At 35.9% G+C, this 21,614-nt stretch overlaps 1 protein-coding gene across 2 annotated transcripts; it reads left to right on the top strand.

Annotated features, from left to right (window-relative positions):
* Nucleotides 1-295: 295 nt before the first annotated feature.
* Nucleotides 296-7,441, top strand: LOC113069985 (cdc42 effector protein 3-like). Of its 2 annotated transcripts, XM_026243129.1 has the most exons (3): nucleotides 296-493; nucleotides 4,607-4,717; nucleotides 5,880-7,441. In XM_026243129.1, exon 3 carries the CDS (start codon nucleotides 6,081-6,083, stop codon nucleotides 6,984-6,986), a length of 906 nt encoding a protein of 301 aa, XP_026098914.1. In that variant the 5' UTR covers nucleotides 296-493; nucleotides 4,607-4,717; nucleotides 5,880-6,080; the 3' UTR covers nucleotides 6,987-7,441. The 2 variants fall into 2 exon arrangements, with proteins under 2 accessions (XP_026098914.1, XP_026098913.1); XM_026243128.1 differs by lacking the exon at nucleotides 4,607-4,717.
* Nucleotides 7,442-21,614: the final 14,173 nt, after the last annotated feature.

Genomic DNA, 21,614 nt, shown 5'->3' on the forward strand with positions numbered 1-21,614 from the left:
GTATTTCTTCTACTCTGTTTAGAAGGGAAGGACTTTGACGTTCAGCAGCTGGGAACACAGTAGGAGAGGCTCCACACTCCACATTCGTTTTCCTCCTCCCTTGAGCGAGCGCTGTCTGTCTCTCCAGGAAATACTGCCGCAGCTCCAGCGGGTCGGGATTGCTGAAGACGAGAGAATTGGATTTCAATGCCACCGTCTTCCCAGACAGGCAGGGACAGGTGCTGCAGGCGGAGGAAGGAGGAGCAAAGCAAAGCGGAGACACGCCGCACGCTTCAGAGGAGGAATTCTGAACAGCTGTCCAGCAGACGTCCTGCCTGTGAGAAGTAAACCCTCAAGGGCAGAAAGAGAGAGAGAGTGAGAGAGAGAGAAGACGAAAACGGCAACATGCTACACCACCCAGAAGCTGACTAACAGTTTGGGTCAAGGCACCTCCGGAACGACAACTACAGTGTGAAGAAAAGAGGGACATCCATCTGCAAAGACACAGGAGCAGGTAAAACTAGATACTGAAGTTTTTTTGGCAGGAATATGTGCATGATAGCAAATGATTATTTAAATTACATGCAAATAGGATTTTCTTAAGGGTAGGTTTCTTTGGTCCAAGCTTTTAAAATAAAGGTTCTGTATCGGCATCTATACTGTAGTTCCATGAAGAGGCTTTAACGTCAGTGGAATCTTTCCATTCCAAAAATGATTCTTTATAAACTCTTAAAAATTAAAATTTCATTGAAGATGCCATTGAAGAACCATTTTGGGTTCAACAAAAAACCTTTCAGTGAACAGTTCTCACTGTGAAGAACATTTTAATCATCTTAATAGGCTTTTTTCGTTATAAAAACGTTCTATGGATATTAAAAGTTCTTTATGGAACCATTAATGCCAAAGAAGAACCTTCATTTTTAAGGCATTGTTGGCATTGCTGCAAAATCCCAGCTGAAACCTTAATTTTTACGATGGTAGATGACATAAGACCATGTGGCTACTATTTGCTGGTTGGGCTTGTGAAACCTCTTTCTACTCATGCACATGGCTGTCATTACGATGTGAGATTTTTGTACTGCAGAATACGTCGCGCAAATTCCCGCACACCACAAAACAAGCTCAAAGCAACCCGACACCTGGTTCCTCTCTGTTCTTCAAGCACATACTCAACTGCTTGACCAGAAAAGAGCTTCTGAAATTCCTCGGATACATTCCACTGTCCAACAAAACTTGGAAAGTCAACTCGACTCTTGCACGCAGGAAAGCCAAAGACAACAGCAGCTTGAGAACAGAAGCCTTGGAGGTGGATAGCAGGGTGTAAAAAGCATGAAGTTGAGGCGAAAGAGACCTCGCTCCACCCTGGTTCCTCCAAAAGCAGCAGCAGAGTGTAATTAAGGGTTGCTTTATGTAACACACTGGAAGCCTCAAATTGGGCTGACTGTGGTATTTGTCTTTAATCATTTAGAACATTGTCCAACAGGGTCGTTTGTGGTCAGAGGAATTTGAAAAGATTGAAAGCTTAGGCCCAAAACACCCAAGAGAGGAGGAAAAAGCTGAACCACCCAAGAGAGGAAGGCTTGACCGGCCCAGATGATTTAGCCATGCAAGCTCTGGGATATTGGACCTGTAAAAAGAACAGCTAAAAACATCCAAATGATGCACATGTGCTTTAAATACAGCATCAGCAGCAACAGCAACTTCTTAGACAGGACCAAGTGGTCTGGTTTTTAGCCAAAAAAGGCTATCGCTAAAATAGGTCAGAGGAAGAATCAAAATTGGCGCAGTTGTGGGCCTGAAGAGAGTCTTAACACATTTCTGTGTACAGTGGGAATGGCATCATTGCACTTGTTTAGATCACTGCTCGCACTTGCTCTAATAATAATGTGACCCACATACTCACACGTGAGTTATTTCCTGAGTGCCAGCAGCATGCAATGATATCCATCTTCAGACTTCAGACTGCTGCTCTCACCTCATTTGGACTCTTTTTTGCTTCATTGTTCTTTATTTTAAATTTGCCATTTTGTCTCATTCCTGTGCCTATTGTCACATTTGGTCATATTCCTTCTCAATTATTCTGCCCAGTTCAGTCTCAATCTGACTTTTTTTTTTTTCTCTCTCATTTAGTCAATTTTTTTTTTACTTATTCAGTCTCAGTCCATCTCGTTAATTCCATCTAATTCAATCTTAAAGGGATAGTCCACCCAAAAATGGAAGTTCTGTCATAATTTTCTCACCTTCAAAACTGTATGGCTTGTTTTCTTCTGTATTCAGTCTAATTTATTCTGGCTTGTTCAATGACATTCAGTCAATTTTCTTCTTATTTAGTCGGACATTTCTGTTTAGTTCAAATATAAAGGGATACTCCATCCAAAAAGGAATATTCTGTCATTATTTGCTCACCTTTATGTTCCAAACAAATTACTTTCTTCTGTGGAACATAAAATATTTTGAGAAAAAGTTTTGAGTGGGTTTATTCTTTTTTAATGTCCATTATATGGAAGTCCATGGGCTTCAATGTTGTTTGCTTCCCAAAATATCTTGTGTTTTGCATATGAAAAGAAGGCATACACATTTGAAACGATATGAAGATGAGTAAATTATGACAGAATTTTCATTTTTGGTGGACTCTCTACATATTCTGTTTCAATATACCTCTGTCAAGTTCAGTCTCAGTCTGGTTTGTTCAATGACACTGAGTCTATTTTCTTCACATTCTGGAACATCAGTTTCATTTATTTATTTTTTTTATTCAGTCTCATCCTGTCTCAGTAATTCCATTTAGTTAAATCATAAAGGCATAGTCCACCCAAAATGAATATTCTATTATTTGCTCACCGATTCAGTCAACATTGTAAGCAACAATGTTAGTCAATGTACTCAATGTTGTTTGGTTTCCAGCATTCTTCAAAATATCTTACAGAAGAAAGACATGAGGGCACGTGACTGAATTTTTATATTTGTTAGGAATCTCCATTTAATCTACCTTATTTGTCCTCATTATGCCTTAGTCTTAATTTACGTCCATTTTGTCTCTTTGCTGGTGGAGCTCATGCTTCGGCTTATTCAGTCTGCCAGAAGGGTCTGCCGACATGCACTTCTGAGGGGTGTGTGATGATATGGTTCCCCAGGGAAAGGGGGCAGACAGATCCATCTCGACATTCTACAGGGGCGTTAGGGCACTTGGAAGTGCAACATTTGCCCCTGGACTCATTCCAGATCTGAAATGAAGGCAGGATATGGCCCTGAGATAAAGCCATATCAAGAGGGTGTGAGAGGCAGCTGCCCAACTTCTAAACCTCAGCGGCTGGCTGTTGCATTGAATGGCATTGTTTGTTATTGTTCAACAAGTCATGGCATTGAATCATTCATTCAAAGACATCTCACACCTGCTGGGGTTTAAGGTGAAGACTAACCGTAGCTTTAACCTTAAACCCTAACCCTTTAACCTACACTAAGTATTATTTGGGATTCCTTTGAGATTTATTTCACCCGGTCCAGGGGTTCGCACACCTGCTTGCTTTGATCATGCCATGACAGCAGGATTTGTGTGAATTTGTGAACTTTTTCATCAGTGTAACCAAACAAGCGAATTTCTAGATGTTGCTGTTTAATGTAACTGCAACAAAAGCTTTAAGATTAAAGTCAAAGGGAGTTCAGTGTTAATTTAGTATTATTTATATACTATGATTAATAGGCTCTATTAATAAATTGTATTTCCTTTTATTCTTAAATTTTCAGTGTAAATTTTAAATGTAGTTTACGTTTTACTTCTTTTTTACTACTTATATTAGCTATATTTATTTATGTTTATATTATATTGTTCTTTTAATAATAATATAATACATAATAATAATGATAATAATTCTTCTTATTATTAGTAGTAGTAGTATTTGTTACATCAAATAAACTTTATCTGAAAAAATATAAAAATGTAAAATTTTCATCAGTCAGAGAGTGTATATATATATATATATATATATATATATATATATATATATATATATATATTAATGATGAAACGCAGAACACAATTACTCAAACTTAGCAATAACAATGGTTTGATTTGAAGAATACAGAAGTTCAGAGTTCTGGTTACTAGATATGGTTTTACAAAAAAAATACATATATGACAAAGTAGCAAAGTGAAGGCATATTTGGGGACAATCACAGCTCGGACACCAGAAGCAATGCAACATTCCTTCTGCACACACACACACACACACACATTTTCCTCTATCACTGACACACTCATGCAGCCACACATTCTTCAGCCATCACGATGATGCTTGTCACTTCTAAAAATAGTTTTCCGTTGACTGAGGTTTATTTATGTTTCACTGAATCAGTGTCCAAAAATGCTTTTAAAGCCCTATGAACTCACACGGTGACCTCTGAGCTGGTGCAAAAATATGTGGAAAAGAAAACATAAAGACTGTAAGATGACCAGAATAATACCGTTCATCCAGACTCAAACAGACTAGCCTACATCATTGTCAAGGACTGTACTGCAGCTGACTTTCATGGTACTCCTGTAGTTTATCAGCTGTGTGATTTGTTAGGACGTTACCACAGGGTAGTCGACTATTCCAAGGAAATTGAATGTTTTGTGTTTTGTAAACAGTGTCCTCCCCGGCTGTCTCTAACCAGGATCTTCAGGTGATGTGGATCAGTGAGCTGTGACATCATTCAGACTGGCATTTTAAGTACTGTGGTGGCTCAATGTTATCAGATGGTAATGCCATTGTATTTTATTATTCAATGGTCTCACACTGTATTTGGACACAGATGGTACTTGGTTTGATATTGCAGTATAGTTACACATCGGTGTGCGTAATGTTTCTAATAATTCAACTCAGTTATTCCACTTATTCCAGAGCAGTGGGCAGCCAATTATGCTGTGGCACCTGGGGAGCAGTTGGGGGTTCGATGCCTTGCTCAAGGGCACTTAAGACATGGTATTACCGGCCCAAGACTCAAACTCACAACCTTAGGGTATGGAGTGAAACTCTCTAACCATTAGGCCACGACTTCCCCCAACTGTTTTCATTACTCCAGCCTTCAGTGTCACATGATCCTTCAGCAATCATTACAAGAAAAAGTTTTCCAAAAGTTTGAAGTAAGTTTGGAATATGGTGCATATTTACATTTTCACAGAAGTTTCTCTCTTGAAATGAAAATGGCTCCAGGTCTTAAATGGTTTAGTGCAGAGGGTCTTTAAGGAGCGAGCGTACGTTGGGCTCTGCTGCAGAGGGAATGTGGATGTTTTTTCAGTCATACATATTTGGCTAGCTGTGGCTGAGTTGCTGCTTTAGTGATTGTTTGCAGTCTGTCAGTAAGGGTCAGTGTTTAAAGGACTCTCAAAAGGAAATATGTCCATAAATGGGCAAGAAGTCTCTCTCCCTCTTATGATCTGTGGTTACCCTTCTCCTTCTCTCTCTCTCTCTCTCTCTCTCTCTCTCTCTCTCTCTCTCTCTCTCACTTTCTCTCTCTCTCCTATCTGTCAGTTCCTGCCCTCTAAAGCCACTCTAAAACTCTATCAATTTCTACTTTATCTCTAGAAATCCTTTCTTTATCTTTAAAGCTTCTTGACTCACGTGGTGTTAATTATACATGTAAACATGCATATGGTCATTTTGAAATGAATAACATGTCTCTCTATGTATATATCTACTGTTTCTATGTGTCATCTATCTACCATCGCTCTTTCTGTAGCATTTCCAAAAGACGTTTCAGACAGTGTTAAATGTTTTCTTTGATCTCTCTTTGTACGTGCTTAAGATACATATGACATTTACTTTAACATTTAAAAGAAATTCACTATTGGATTTTTGAACAAAACAAAGGTATTTGATGCAGAGTACAAAGAAAACTAAATTATTTCTCCATCTATCCAGGTTTTCATCCAGGTAAAGGACATTAATCCAAATATTCAAGCTGGATTATCTTCAGTGAAGATTGAGGACACATTTAAAACAGCTGCACTCTGAGAATGTAACGCCTCCACTTCTCCAGCAAGTTTATTGCACGACCAAGGAGATCTGAACTTCCATCGTGTTCCCCGTTCCTCTCCATAACCGCTGGACTCTATTGCAGGGATGCCTGCCAAAACGCCCATCTACCTGAAATCCAACTACAGTAAGAAGGGAAAGAAATGCCGTCTGAGGGACATTTTATCCCCGGATATGATCAGCCCGCCTCTTGGGGACTTTCGACACACTATCCACATTGGAAAGGGCGGCGAGTGCGATGCCTTCGGTGACATGTCGTTCCTGCAAGGAAATTTTGAACTTCTACCGGGGAAAGGAGGTCATGTTCGACCTCAATATGGCATTCACGGGGAGTTCACAAGAGCTAATAGCGCCTCCGATGCGTCTTGCGTCGAAACTCCATCGCCGGTCCTGAAGAACGCTATCTCACTCCCAACCATCGGGGGCAGCCAAGCACTGACTCTACCTTGGATTTCCACCACTGTGTTTCCCATGACGCAGGATCGCCTGTCTGAGCCATCTACCCCTCCAGCCGATTCTGAAGATCTGGAAATCCTGCAGATGGAAACCTTGCTTCAGTCCATCAGTGCCTTCAGGAGCGACCCCAGCCCCGTCCCAGAAGAGGATGAACCTTCAGTCGACCGCACTGAGACGCCTGAGAAATCACTTGCAAAGAACAAGATACACAGCAGTGAAAATGAGCTTGAAACATTTTTGTCTGTCTTTGTTAATGGGAATGCGGATGCCAATGGGAACTTTAACAATGGTAACAATGGCGATTCAGTCTTTGAGTATGAACCGGAGATGTTCAGCATCAAGGGTGACTGGGCGGACAGAGATAGCGGTGTTGAAGAGGGTCGTCTATGCGATTCGGACTTTGAAATCTCCAAAAGCAAAAGCCACTCACAGGAGTCGCTCTCTCAAATCACGGGATCCCTGTTCTCTCTCGAACTCGACTTGGGCCCATCCATTTTGGATGATGTACTCAATATCATGAATAAGTCAGTTTCTTAGGAAGTGATGTTTATTGAGAACTAAAGGGAATCTATTTGTCATGAGCCCATTAACATGACATGCCAATACTGAACTGATGAGGCTGAATTTTCTTTCCCAGAGTAAGTTTTTAGCCTTTAGCTTCGGAGTGTCTTGCACACCTTGTTTTGCAAAGTAATGCGACTGATACACAGTCGCTGTGCCTTTTAAGTTAAATTTAAGCATGCATAGATTTTGATGTTGAACATGCAGATCAAATGAGGCTTTTTCTGTGTACTGTTGCTCATCTACAACATCAAACAAAGCCTGTGTGATAATGTGTACATTTCTGCAAACATATACGATGTTCCCATCACAATGTCCTTCATGTACAGATATATTTATACTGACAGTTTCATTAACCACACTACCAAATCTTAAAGGCATATACCTACAGCATATATGTTTTTACGTTGTGAAGCTAAATATGAAAAAAATAAATGAATAAAAAAACTCTCTTGTTTAGTTTATTATTTTGTTTGATTGGTTTTTCTTTTTTGTTATTTCAGAAAAAGGGGACAGGTAGGGCTAGTTTTCACAAAGAGTATATACTCCAATGAAGGATAAAAAATATATATATATCAGTAGTTTTAGTATATTATTTTGAGCTTTATAAATGTTTTGCTATTTAAATATTGCTGAAAGGCCTATAATAGATTATTTAATGGCAGGTTCCCATTGTGACAACTTGCCCCATACAGCTAGAGAACATGACCTACTATTGGGGCATGTTATCACAAAAGGCTAGCATGTGTTAACTGAAGATATATATCACGGAAACTGACTTTCCGCAATAAACCTACCAAGAGAAATATTCCACAGTTTACCATACTGAGGGATCCCTTTATGAAGTTCAATGTGTATCAGTTCATTGTTAAATTATAAAAGCAGTCAGATACTGCAGCACATGAGCATGTAACAGTAGGTGGACAGTAAAAAAACAAAGGAGATGGAGAAAACAAAGAGAAATTGACTTGTCTTGTTAGCATCCTGCATTCCTCAGATTGTGTCCTGTAGTAGGAGTGGATGTGGGTGAGATTGTGTCTAAAAGGAGATGCCAGTACTATTCATTTGTGTCTCGTTGGGACAGAGAGAGAGATCAGCCTGTAGCATTCTCGGCATTCCTGAGAGAAAACAAAGACTATGGCCATAAATAAAGCCACTGGACTGAGGCATAGGGTCAGGCTCTACATGGTCGTAAAAACTAATAGCCTGAAGACAAACTTTGTCCTGTATATCAAGATCTTGCTGCTGCAGTGTCTTGGCAACGCAGAGGTTTGTTTGCAGCAATACTGAAGAGTCTGAGTCTAAGTGCCAGACAGCTGCAACATAATTCAGCTTTGTCCTTAAAAATTATGCTTTTTCATTCAGGTTTCAAACTTTCCATGGAATCTACTTCTGCAAACGTCCACAGAAACTGAGCAACTGTTCTTAAGAAAGCTGTATTAATTTTCTTCTCTCTAAAGGTGAAGTGAGTCATTTCGGCAACACTAGTGGAAGCATATGGAATTGCAAAATGAATGGCTTATTTCGCAATAGCATACTAGTAACCTACTCTTTCGATTTCTGCCAAGCAAACATATTACAAAATCCACAACTGACTGTTTTCAAACAGGTTTTCTGAACACTTCCACTGTTTGCCATTGGTTAAAAAACATAGTCCTGCCCCCAAACACTGAATTCATTCATTCTGCATCCTTGTGTTACTAATGTGTTAACTTGTTGGTTGGTTGATTACATTTCATTGGTCCACGGTTTGTGCTTAGGTGATACATTACTACTGGTCAAAAGTTTGGAATTATGAAGAGTTTTTCATTTTTCTTAAGACGTCTCCAACACTAACTAAGGTTGCATTTGATCAAAATACATGAAAAGTAAAGTAATATTGTGAAGTATTTTCACAGTTTTAAAAAACTGTTTTCTTTTTTAATATATTTTAAAATGTGCAAATTTGAATTGTTAGCATCATAACTCCAGTCTTTAGTGTCACATGATCCTTCTAATCCTTCTAATATGTTGATTTGCTGTTCAAGAAATATATTTTATTATTTATCATCATCAGTGTTGAAAATACCTGTGCTGCTTAATATTTTTTTAAAGTCGTTGGTAAGTGAGATTTTGAAAAAAGGCTTTTATTCAACTAGAATGCATTAAATTAATAAAATGTGAGAGTAAAGACATGTATAATGTTACAATATATATAATAAGAAATGTTTCTTCAGCAGCAAATCATCATATTAGAATGATTCCTTAAGGATCGTGTAACACTGAAGACATAAAACATCATAATTATTCCGAACATTCAAACAGTAGTTTATTTATTTATCTCTGTATGCAATTAAACCTCCACTGTTACAGAAAAATGCACATTTTATCTCTAAAAAAGAGAGACCTTTCCTCTGAAACCACAGGAAATTTCCACGAAGACCTGTAAAGCTCATGCCTTAGGCAAAAACATTACAGTTGAAGTCATCCACCTTTGAGTTTGTACTTGAGTGGAAAAGTTTTTAGCCGAGGTAAACACAACTCTGGAACCTGTGATGTGCTGTCAGGTAAATTACTGTATTTACTAGCACTCAGTCAAAAAGCAAGTTATCATGAAGTTTCTACTTAGGGTGTAACAGATGCTCAATATACATTTCATTATATACTTTCCAAAATGTAAAGGTGACATCATACTATTTTTGGCATATACAAAGATGTAAATACTTTAAAACACCATAATTTGCGGTGTAGAACTTCAAAGTAAGCATTCACTTATGTAACTGTAATCAATGTAAACTCGCACACATCTCAGTGGGAGAGCTGGGATATATTGTGTGTGTCCTGTTGCATAACTTTCGTTTCAAGTAAGGCCATGCAAAAATGTTACTTTTTTCAACAGGGTTTCTTGTGCCTCTAGCTTATTTCTATTGATGTCTGTTATACTTTGAAGAAAGGGAGAAAACAAGACCAAAAAAGATTTCAGATAATGATGATAACACAGCCATGAATCGTACACCCCACAGTTTTAAGATTTAAAGTGAAAAGGTGAAAATGTTAGCTGTAGACTGCATATCAGCTAAGCTTGAGAAACTGTACGAAAAATATTAGACCTCAAAAGTAAGCATTACAAAATGTTCTCAAATTTCTCGCATCTCTGTAAAATGTCTCACTATCATTCATTTCTGTTGTTTGAGTCTCACTCAGGCTGAACTAATGAAGGAAACAAGGCAGTGAGAGATGGGCTTATTTTCTTTTGCATGTCACACACACCTCAGAGAGTTTAATCCAAGCAAATACACCAGGAGATGATGAAAACCATCTCAGAATGATCATTTTCCTCCATAACTGTTTTTTATGTCGTAGTGGGTCTTCTGTTATTAGTACATATGCTCACCAAGGTTGAATTACAGTAAAAACAGTAGTATTGTAAACTATTAAGAACTGTTTTCTGATTGCATATATTTTAAAATGTATTTTATATCTGTAATGCAAAGTTGATTTTTTTAGCATCAATACTCCAGGCTTCAGTGTGAAATCATTCTAATATGCTGATTTGCTGCTCAAGAAATATTTTTTTGAAGACAGTGATGCATATTTTTTATTAATTTATTATATTTTTAATTCAAGTTTTACTCTTGTAACACTTTCCAAATTATCGACTGAGGGTCTCCAACTCATGATCATGCCAAACTCTACACTGTATGAAGCACAAACGCAGCAAACCTCTATTTCCTGGAATAATGTGAGACTGTCAGGCTCTTGATAAATATACTTTGGCTCATGATACGGAGGTGCCAAAACAAGCATAATTCAAACTGAAGGATTTTCCACCTGGTCCAGAGCAGCGCTCGCTATAAAGCCGCCAGTGTCTCTGACAAGAAGGTGTTACACAGGGGAAACCTCTCATACAGCATTTCTCTGCTCCTGGTGTGGAAGCAAATACAAAGACAGAATGTACTGTTGGCTCTTTTACACTGACAGGAAGTGTTTTGAAACAGGGCCATATTTGAAAGAATGAATGCCATTTCCTTTCCATAGCAACAAATGAGATGCATTTTAAAACAGGGAAAGGTTTGGAATGGTGTTAGTCGATGTCTGGATAATGTTCCGGTTACAGGAAGGACACGCTGGCTATGTGTTGTTATGATGGAGAGAGAACACTGGAATGAAACACATAGTCACATAGTTCAGCTAAATGACTGCATCCAAACGTACTTTTAAGGCAAGTCAGTTTAGAACGTTACAAAAGATTTCTATTTCAAATAAAAGCTGTTCTTTTGGACTTTCTGCTCATTAAAGAATCCTGATTTTTTTTTTCCCCCACAACAATAAAAAGCAGCATAACTGTTTTCAGCATTCATAATAATAGCAAGTATTTCTGAAGGATCGTGTGACACTAAAGACTGCAGTAATGATGGTGAAAATTCAGCTTTTAATGATACATTTAATCCAAAATATTTTCAAATATTTCACAGTTTTACAGTTTTTATTGTGTTTTATAGGAAAACATATAGGCTTGGTAAACAAGACATTTCAAATGTTACCAACTTTCGAATGTCACGAAAACAAATTCCTCGTATGTGTGAACATACCTGGCAATAAAGCTCATTCTGATTCTGATTCTGATTTTGATGGTAGTGTACAATTATTATTTTAGCGACTCGAAAATGATTCCTGAAAAATCCCACATTAAAAAAAACATAGAAGTGGAGTGTGAAATGACGTGTGGAACACATTTTAAACATTTACTGATGTTTGTTGACTGTTTCCTTGGAATCAAGGTCTGTATCTCTGTCACATGGCAGCGGATTTGAGGAGAGGTCAAAGGTCACAGGCCTACAGGCTGAAGAAGAGGCACATCCGACAGCATGAAACAGACCAGACGACACTGGAGCCTGAACCCCCCACCGATTCTTCTATGCAGGAATGTTTTCTCGTCTCCATTATTACTGATGCTTTCTCCCTGTATTAGTGTTCCTCTCTCTAGTTTAATAAGCTGTTAATGGTTTGTTATACAGTCCCGTTTTGGATCGGCTGCCAGTATGTCTCTTTATGTTTTGTTTAGAAGAGTTTCAGCCACTTTAATAATGCTGAGTTGAGGTCATGAACTACACAACGAAATAGACCCATTTAAGGCAGAACTACTTTGGAAAACACACCTTCAGAACACAAGACGTAAGTCATTCATAGAAGACAATATTATGGGGAAAGAGTCTGTCTTAGAATATTATACCTGCATTGTATCTTCATTGTCAGGCCTTCACGCAAGTATTTGGTAATGTAACTTTCATTTTTCATGTTATTTGCAGTTAAGAGTCAAAATGCTACTGGGACTAAGATATGGTTTACAAGACAGTTGAAGATCCAAATATTTAATATTTAAACACATGAGCCCTCTGTGGGTTTAATATGGTATTACACCAGAAGGCTTTTTATATTTTAATTAAAAGTTTCTTTAATGAAATTTGAATGAAAATAATGCCTGTATATTATGTAATGTAGTAATTTTATATTCTTTAGACATTTTTGTTTCTTCATCAGTATGAACATAATTACTGAAAGTCCAGTATTTTCAGATGCATTTATTATAGCAATTTTTTTCAGATGTACTTATATTAGAATTACTATTACTAATATTTATTATAAAAAAACACTAAATTTTAAACTTTTAAGACACTGATATTTACTGATTGATTGACTGACTGATTAATTGATTGAATAAGGTAAAACTACATGCACTACAAAACACATACATGTTTTAATGTTTTTAAAAAAAAAATTTTTTTTTTTTTTTTTTTTTTTTTAGAATATCTATTTAACATAAAGGATATTTAAATGTACATCAGTTCTCTGCCAGATAAATAGGATTCACTGAGTGCAATCTTTTAATATTTTATTTCAGTGAAGACCATGACCTTCAACCTTTGTCACTGACTGACCCTTCTAGCAAGTGGAATGTCTTTTGAGCAAGTCACACTTTATCAGTTGAACTCTGACCTTGGGCATGACCCTCTTTCACAATAAATGCTAACCCTTCAGAGGTCACTTTCAGCTAGGCATGCAGCTTTAAGACGGAAAACGCATAACTGCACCATCCAACTGCAAAAAAAAAAAAAAAAAAAAAATATATATATATATATATATAATATAAAAATATTATTATTATTTTTCTTTTTTATTAATTTTTTAAGTATATTTGATCTGGTCTGTTTTAGAACACACTTTGCTCAGTTTTTTACCTTAAAGTAAGATCAAAGTTCAAATGGTTTAAAGTAAAAACATTTTTGCAAATGCCACTTGATATTTGGTATTCTGTTTTCTTATGCTATATCAATATATACAAACACACATAAAGAATATCTAACAATATCACTATGAAGTAAATCTGGAGCACAGATTTGAACTTTCAGATGGTCACAGGTTCATTTGGTTTATACATTTGAAACACTGCAAGGCACATATTATAGCTTTAAGTCTTTGGGAAAACCTGTGGCCTAAGATTTTGACATTCTCTAAACTGTTTTGTTTAGACTAATGAGATAATCTGATTCTGTGCCTCCCAGGGGAAAGAAACTGTTTGAAAAGCAAGAAGAAGAAAAAAAAAAACAATATTCCTCGATTTGGCCCAAACTCAACACTTTTTGCATGCAACCTGCTAATTTAGCCTAGTTAGTGACCACATTGCGTGCCAGCCGATCATTAGACGGCAGCGGCTGTCCTGTATCTGTCACATGTCCAGGTCGCCCCGTTCAGACCTGTCAGCTACCCCACAGCATAATGTAAGATCTAGATCAGACCCACAGAAGCCAGGAAGAATTTTAATTAGCGGCGAGAGAACACAACAAGGTTAAATCAATGCTGAGGCAGAAGGAGAAACAATCGCTCCCGTTTGAGAGCGTGATGGCTGCACAGAAACAGAAAAAAAAGCCTGAAGCTGAACAGGGAAAAAGAGATGAAATACATTAGAATAGTGTTCAGTGGAGTATTTTGATTGCTTAGCTGAAAATGACAAATGGGAAAATGGTTTTAAAATGATCGAAAATAGAAAACTTAATCTTTGGTTACAATATTAGCATATTTAAAATACGAAATATACTACAAATGTAATATTCTAAATATATTCTAAAGATTCAGGGACAGGAGAAAGATATGTTCATACAGAATCATCCACATTATGAATCATGTGTCTTGCATTCATTACTATTTAAAATAATGAAGTATAGCATTGCCATTTTTTTTTTACTGTAAAATCAGTGAAATCCACAGTGAAATTTATAAAAAAATATCCTAATGTCAACAAAATAATTCTTAGTAATTGCAAAATTCTTAATTCATGATAATGTCAACTGCAATAGCGCACATAATATATTATTTATATAATTAATATTCATATATTAAAAAATCTAATTTTATTAAAGTCCTAAAAAATAATAAAAAATACAATCAAGATAGACTTAATTAACATTGATTTTTTTTCTCCTCAATTATATTTTTTGTTTGTTTGTTTTTTACTGAAGAAAATACAGTTTTAGAAACTTCTGGAATCACGAAATCAACAAAACTCTTTCTTTCTCTCTCTCTCCATATACACATACATTTATATATTATTTTCTGTTAATATTAAATTACGTAGGATGTTTTTTAATGCTGTGTTGAACAGTGGGGGGCTGTAGTCTATGTATGCTTAACTCATTTGTAACTAATTGTAAAATTAGATAGGCCAATACATTTATTTATTTATTTTTGTAAAATGTTCATATTTACCTGAAATTTGGTTTTAGTTGTTACTTTCAGACATCTGAAACTTGAATGTTAGCAGAAAGGATGGCAACTAAAGATAAGTTTGATTACTCTATGCATATTCTATGATAAAAGTTAATATAAGATCTGCTATTGTGATTTTTTGTTGCTTCCTGTATTGTGAGAACCGAAAGAGGTTTAGCACATACTGTATTGTAATATTGGATGGGGTAAAAATAAATAAAATAAATAAACAAAATAAAACAAACAGATTACACCTTGCATGCTAAATGATCCCTTTAAGCCCCAGAATGATCATGTTTAAGAGGTTTTTGCTAATGACATAAATCCTATTAAAGGAGTTTAACCTGGTGCCAGAAAGAACACAATATAACAATATAATCGTCACAGTTCTCAAAGACATTTTCAACCTTACGAAAACATTCCCCTAACTGACCTCCACTTATATCACTCACTCCAGCAAGACGTTACGTGATGCCCTGTACTTTCTATGCCACAAAACATTCGGCGTAAAACTGTCAAATGATTTTTCAGATTTTCTGACCACTTTCCACATCTGACATTTATCTTCAGGTGAATCAGCCTATAAATGGCTTACTAGTTTCCTCTGCATATTAAACTGCATAGAAACACGTAAACACATCATAAATATAAGCCTTAAATGATTACTTTGTCAAAAGATTTGTTTACAGCCATTAGTTGCATTTAATACTGAAACATATTAAATCACGTATTTATGCACAACAACAAAAACATACTGTATCTATATACAATAACATGAGTGAATGATGTGATTCATTCTTTGAACTCCAGCGCCACCTTGTGGCACAAATAAGTTAATGAACTTAAGCTTTCTGTCATCTACTCCTAAAAAGGATTGAGTTTATTAACTCAATCCTCCAACATAGAGCTAAAACAAAGGTTTAAGGTGATGTTGTAGAAATCAAAACTATACGCTTACCATTTAAAGACATGAGAATGAGAAACAAACTACCTCGTGTTCTTGTAAGGGATGATCAAAAGTGTCCCTAATGTTCACTTCCCTTTGAACTGGCTCTTGGGGTCCGTTTGTCCTTGTTTATATCTCGTTAAGCATCCCTCTGCAATTATTCCTGATCAGCGGACTGAATACAGTCAGCAATTGATCTGAATACAGCCAGATCAATACAGATGCTACAGTCTAAATCAGCTATGAGCAACTGGCCAATTTCTTGTCTTCTCTTAAGTGATGCTTCCTCTGACTCTGCATTCAAGTGTCCATGGCAACCACATCTGTGTTGGAAACTTTCAATTGAACTCAGGTGAGAAGTCAAGGTAAGAGCAAGACAGCGTGAAATCAGGGGTCAGTTTTCATGAACTCGGAAAATACTTTTAACAAAAATGAGTCATTTTTTCTATTTACTGAAGATGGAAAGGAATAACACCTTGTTTATGTAAGACATATTTCTACTGGAAGGGGAGACTAGCTTCAGATCAAAAAACCAAACACATTTCTGTTCTCTAGCAATGGATTTGTATATTGAATTTGATATTTTTTTAGATTTTTCTTAATATTGTTTCTTAACATAAAACTTTGATCTGAGTTCTGAGGACAAGGTTATTTTTTTATGAATGTAAGAATGTAACATGTTTTATATTTTGAAATCTTAGTTTACTGTAATCACTTTTTCTATCATTATTATTACTATAAAAACAATGCTTTGATATTTTTGCTAAATTGTTTTAATTTTAGCTAAATAGACTGTTTAATGTGTCAATACAGAAACTTACTTGAAAAAATAAACCAACCCTTATAAATACTCACTGAAGTAAAACGTAATAACTACCCCCAGTCTTAAAAAAGAAAAACTGTATGCACATCAGAATAAATCTACTGCTCATGTGCATTCAAATATAAAGTTTATGACAATATGTCCATGCTGGGATGTCTGTTTTTTAGGTGAACACACTAATAACTCTCTAAATCATTATCAAATGATGTTTCCTCATGTTACTAAGGATGTTTATGTTTCTCATTCTTTTTATCTGTCCCATTGAATGATGATAATCAGCTGATGTGTGCAGCAACTTGCTTCACTGCAAATCAGTACATCATCAGAGGCATTGTACAAAATACAAATTTAATGATTGCATCTCTGCCTTCTAATTACAACGTATTGTGAAATATTGTGAGCTCCTACCTCAATAGCACTAGCAAGGTCACAGGGTCCAGTTATGAATAAAATGTATACCTTAAATGCACATGTGAGCCAAAACAAAAATCTAAATATATGTCTCCAAATAAAGATTCAATGAGCTTCATATCTTTCTTATGAGAAACAATAGGGTGTCAGTGCATCAGATCCATAACACTGGTTGAATGACATTTTGTGCAGATTAATTCATAGGTATTGATTTTACTGTTTAGGCCATTAACACCCTGGACTTCTCTCTTCAGAGACTGACCTTACATCACAAACCATCCATGTCCTCTGAGAGACAACACGCATGCTGATTGGCCGACTCAGGCCTTAAATTAAACTGCTGATGACTCCATGGCTCTCTGGAAGATAAAAGGCAGCGTGGCTCGGGGGTGCTGGCCTTGGTTTTCTTTCTCTTTAATTTCACCCCTCATGTCAGCAGACCCAGAGACATGCAGGGCACCTCTGGAGAATGAGAGAGAAGTCATTTAATGAGCAAGGAAAGCACTATTAAAAGAGAAACTCTGTTCAGTCTCCTGAGGGTGTTTTCGTCCCCTCTGCGTGACACTTTAAACAGGGAGTCAGAGGTACAGACACACATGCAGAATACTGCTTTATGATGATCCTGATTGGATATAGTCATTAAAAACATACAGATTATGAAGCTCCAGTTGCAAAAGTTCATATGTTAAGAAGTGAATGTGTGTGAATTGGTAAGGTTTGAACTGAATAGATTTGGTGGTAAAAAAATAAACAGAAATGCTCCAAAATGAAAGATATGACAAAAAGAAATGGCCCTGTGTGAGTTCTTGTTTTAATATTTATAGTTATTTATTTATAGTCATTATAGGCTAGCAATAGCCTATCATGAGCAAAAGTGCTGTTAACAATTTAGATTTTACACAGCAGTTCATTGAACAAACAATAGCTAACATTAGGTGAGAACTTACATTTTAGTAATCATATGTAAACATAGCTCCAAACTAAATCGAAGCAGCATGTAACGATGTTGAATTCTTGAACGAATAATTTTTAATGAATGATCCAGTATAAGTGAGTGTTTAACTGTCATATTTTTGACACAGTACAGTGAATATTGTCTGTATGAAAATAGCTCCAAACAGCTGAAGCAGAACCGTTGTGCATTAACAGTTGAATCCTCTTTCTGACTGAATAATTTTAATAAATGATTCAATATATAATATTAGCTAATACTTACAATTAGACACAATATGGCCCATGTTTTCTGTTTTATTATGTGAAAATAGCTCCAAAAAAAGCAGAAGCAGAAGCGGTGAGCATCAGCAGTAGTATAGTCAATAAATTAATCTGCGTTTCTGAATGAATCATTTGAGTAAATGAATCAATGTGTGTGAGCCATTCAAAGTTATCTATTCTGAAAGTATGATATCACAACCATAGCCTTGCTGGCAACAATTCAATCATTCTGCTATTTAGCATTTCACACAAAACAGAAGAGCTTTGCATTCTTTTATTATCAGAATTTATTTATTTAGTAAATTACGCCGTTCTTTTCTTTGATTCACTGTGTACAGTGCATTTAAGAATTAGTCTTCTCTGTGCTTTCCTGTGGCTTATATTGTAACATCAAAAAACAGAGATTAAAGAATACATAAGTAGACTATAAGAAGTAGGCTAATGTATTTCAAAGAAAAATGCAATCAACCAAAATGTGCAAATATCTTTTCAAAGATACACCTGACATATTAAACATTAAATTAGAAAACTTTATTTAAAAAGACAGCAAAAGCTTTTGAAAATGAATAAAATATTGTCTATTCACATTTTGTTCAAATAATAAAGCCTTGATTGGAATAATAGAACACAAAAACTGTAAAATGTTGAGCCTTAATAACAACAACAGCACATTCAAGAACAGCTACAAAACAAACTACCTCGAGGCTGAACCGTCACTATAAAGCATGTCACTGAAACAGCCAAATATTGACCTGATAACCTATATATTCTCTGTCAGTTCAAACAAGCCTCCCTCTTCTCCACCTGCAGTTTTTCTCCATGCATTTTTCTACCACCATATCAGTCTACATAAAATAAATTAAAAATGTAAAAAAAAAAAAAAATTATCATGCATTTGTGAGACTGCCTATGGGGCATTTTTTTAACTGCATCCTGGTTCATTTATTGTTAATTATATATTAATAATATATAATGTCAAAAAAAAAATTTTTTTTTGTTTTATAATTTGGAAACATTATAGGAATGTTCCTTTTGAAGTCCTAACATTTACAAAAGTTAACTTTGAACAAACATTATTAACATCACTGGACTTGAGAGAACATTGCCAGAATCTTAGCCAAAGTTCTGAGAATGTTCCCTGTTGGATGGAATACAACACACAGCCTAGGGAATCAGATAAAAGATGAATGTTCTGGCAAAAGTGTGTCAAAACAAACCGAAATATTCTGCTATTTGAGAACAAAAAGACAAAACATATTCCTTTTCCTAGAATTTTGGCCTAGATTTGAATGTGCATATTTTAGCTTTGAAGTACTTTTCTCAAACATCCCCTGGAGGAAAACAAATTCCCCTTTTAATATGTTCCCTTCGTATTTATTCAACACTTTCAGCAATAAATGTTGCTGAACCATTTCCATGTTGGGAAGCTCTGAAGATGGAAATGGGACACATTCTAAATATAGTGACCACAACAAGTAATTCATCTAATACCAGCACAATCAATTTGCATGGAATGCCACATCTTTACTATAATTTGCATGATAATTTATTAAAATAATTAAAAACATATTTGATTTGATATGTAAATTAAATTTTGTAGTAGTGATGCTACCATATTCTGAGGAAACAAATATGTAAATTCAAAAGGATGTGAATTTATGTTCAGACTTGCTGCTTGCCTCACAGCCTGAAAAAACGGAAACTTCCAAAAAACCTGACAATCTTTATGCACCTTTATACATACAGTAGCATAATAAAAATGCATGTCCCCAAAGCAACTCATGGAGAACCTAGAGAATACTGGAGAATACTGCCTAGACGGTACGGATGATATTCAACCATGTTCTATTCAAAGCCTAAAATACATTAGATGTTTTCCTACAAGGCCCACACACATGTCAGACTATTTTCCATTCCTAATCTTATATTTTGTCATTCAGAGTCTCTCTTTGGTAGATTATGCTCATGGACGTCAACACAACCGCACGCCTGCACTTCGTTCTCTTATTAAGCTTAGATTTTCATCAGGATCATCTGTGAGCATCCCGTCACACAACGATTAGTGTCAGAAATGTAGGGCACAGAAATCCTGTAGGTGTAAGCATGTTGAAGAGAATTTCAGTTTCACATACAGTGAAAAAATACAACGAGAAGAGCTGTGGCACTACACAAAGCACAACATGAATGGATAGGAGTTTGTTTAATTATATGAGGGGTTTAGATCTCTTCAAAATGCACAAAACCTACCTACAAAACATACCTACAGGTACTTAAATTCAGTCTATCATGTTTAATTTATTTATAATTATTTTTGAAATTTAAAAACAATTTCTTAGTGAAAATATAATGAAAAAGTTTATAATAATACCTCTTTTTTTTTTTTTTTTACAAAGAACAAGAGTGGCTTAATGTTTTTTTTGGGGGGGGCAATTTTAGACTGACCTAACAACCCATCAAACATTTAAATGTTGGTATAAATGTATGAAACATAATGTATCTTTTTCTATGTTCTATGTTCATTTGGAAAAATGTATATAATAACAGAGTAGGCTACATCATACATTTATCTACCAAATCACCATTTTCTCTTATCCCAAATCACTACGGTACATTTATAATAAGTGATTATTTTTGAACTATTGTAGCCTGTTTAGGTCATCACCGCTGCGGAGTAACACATACCTGAGTGAATCGGCATAGACATAAACTTGGATAAGTAGCTCCGGTTAGAATGTTCTTCCGCGGGATGCGCTGTTTATTGACCGCTAGAGCGCCAAAATGTACACAGTGTTAGTTTAAAAAGCAGAATACAATATTATAGGTTCAAAGTAATAAAAGAGTGATAAATTATCCTTTATATTTCACCTCATTTTAAAGAAAAGCCTATATAAAACAAACCTTTCTTGAACATCAAGTGTACAGTGTACCTATCAAAACAAATTATCTTTTATCAGAACGAAAATATATTTTTCTTCAGAGGAAACACAGCAATCACATTTCACTCATGTTTGTTTCATTTTAAATCAGGCTGCTTCAGTAAATATCACATTTCTGACTACAATCATGGTCTGAACGCAGAATTCTGAAGCAGAAGAAAACAAGGCGCTTCCGGATTCCTCTGCAAACTACTTTGCCTCATATCCTTGTGACATTTAGAGAGTGACATTTGTCTAAACTAACAAGTTTTGCTGTTGTGGAGCTTGTTCCGATCTATCTCTCTCTCACTGACAGGAGTGCTCCCATTAAAGAATTGCTATACAGCAGGGGATCTACCGGGGTGGTATAGGGTGGCAAATGCCACCCTAAAAGAAAGCCTTGCCAACCCTGTTGCCATCCCAGTTGGCAGCAACGAATTAAAGGTTATGGCCAATTTGGAAAATTTACAAGCGCGAATCTTTCCTGATTCGTGATCCCGCTCCGAACTCCCAAACTGACTCAAATGATTCGCGAACCCGCTTTGAACTCC

The sequence above is a fragment of the Carassius auratus genome, unplaced genomic scaffold (assembly GCF_003368295.1).
Source record: "Carassius auratus strain Wakin unplaced genomic scaffold, ASM336829v1 scaf_tig00002610, whole genome shotgun sequence".
NCBI classification, from domain to species: Eukaryota; Metazoa; Chordata; class Actinopteri; order Cypriniformes; family Cyprinidae; genus Carassius; species Carassius auratus.

Coding starts and splice junctions, on each gene's coding strand:
- LOC113069985 (XM_026243129.1), top strand. CDS start 6,081: ATGCCTGCCAAAACGCCCATCTACCTGAAATCCAACTACAGTAAGAAG.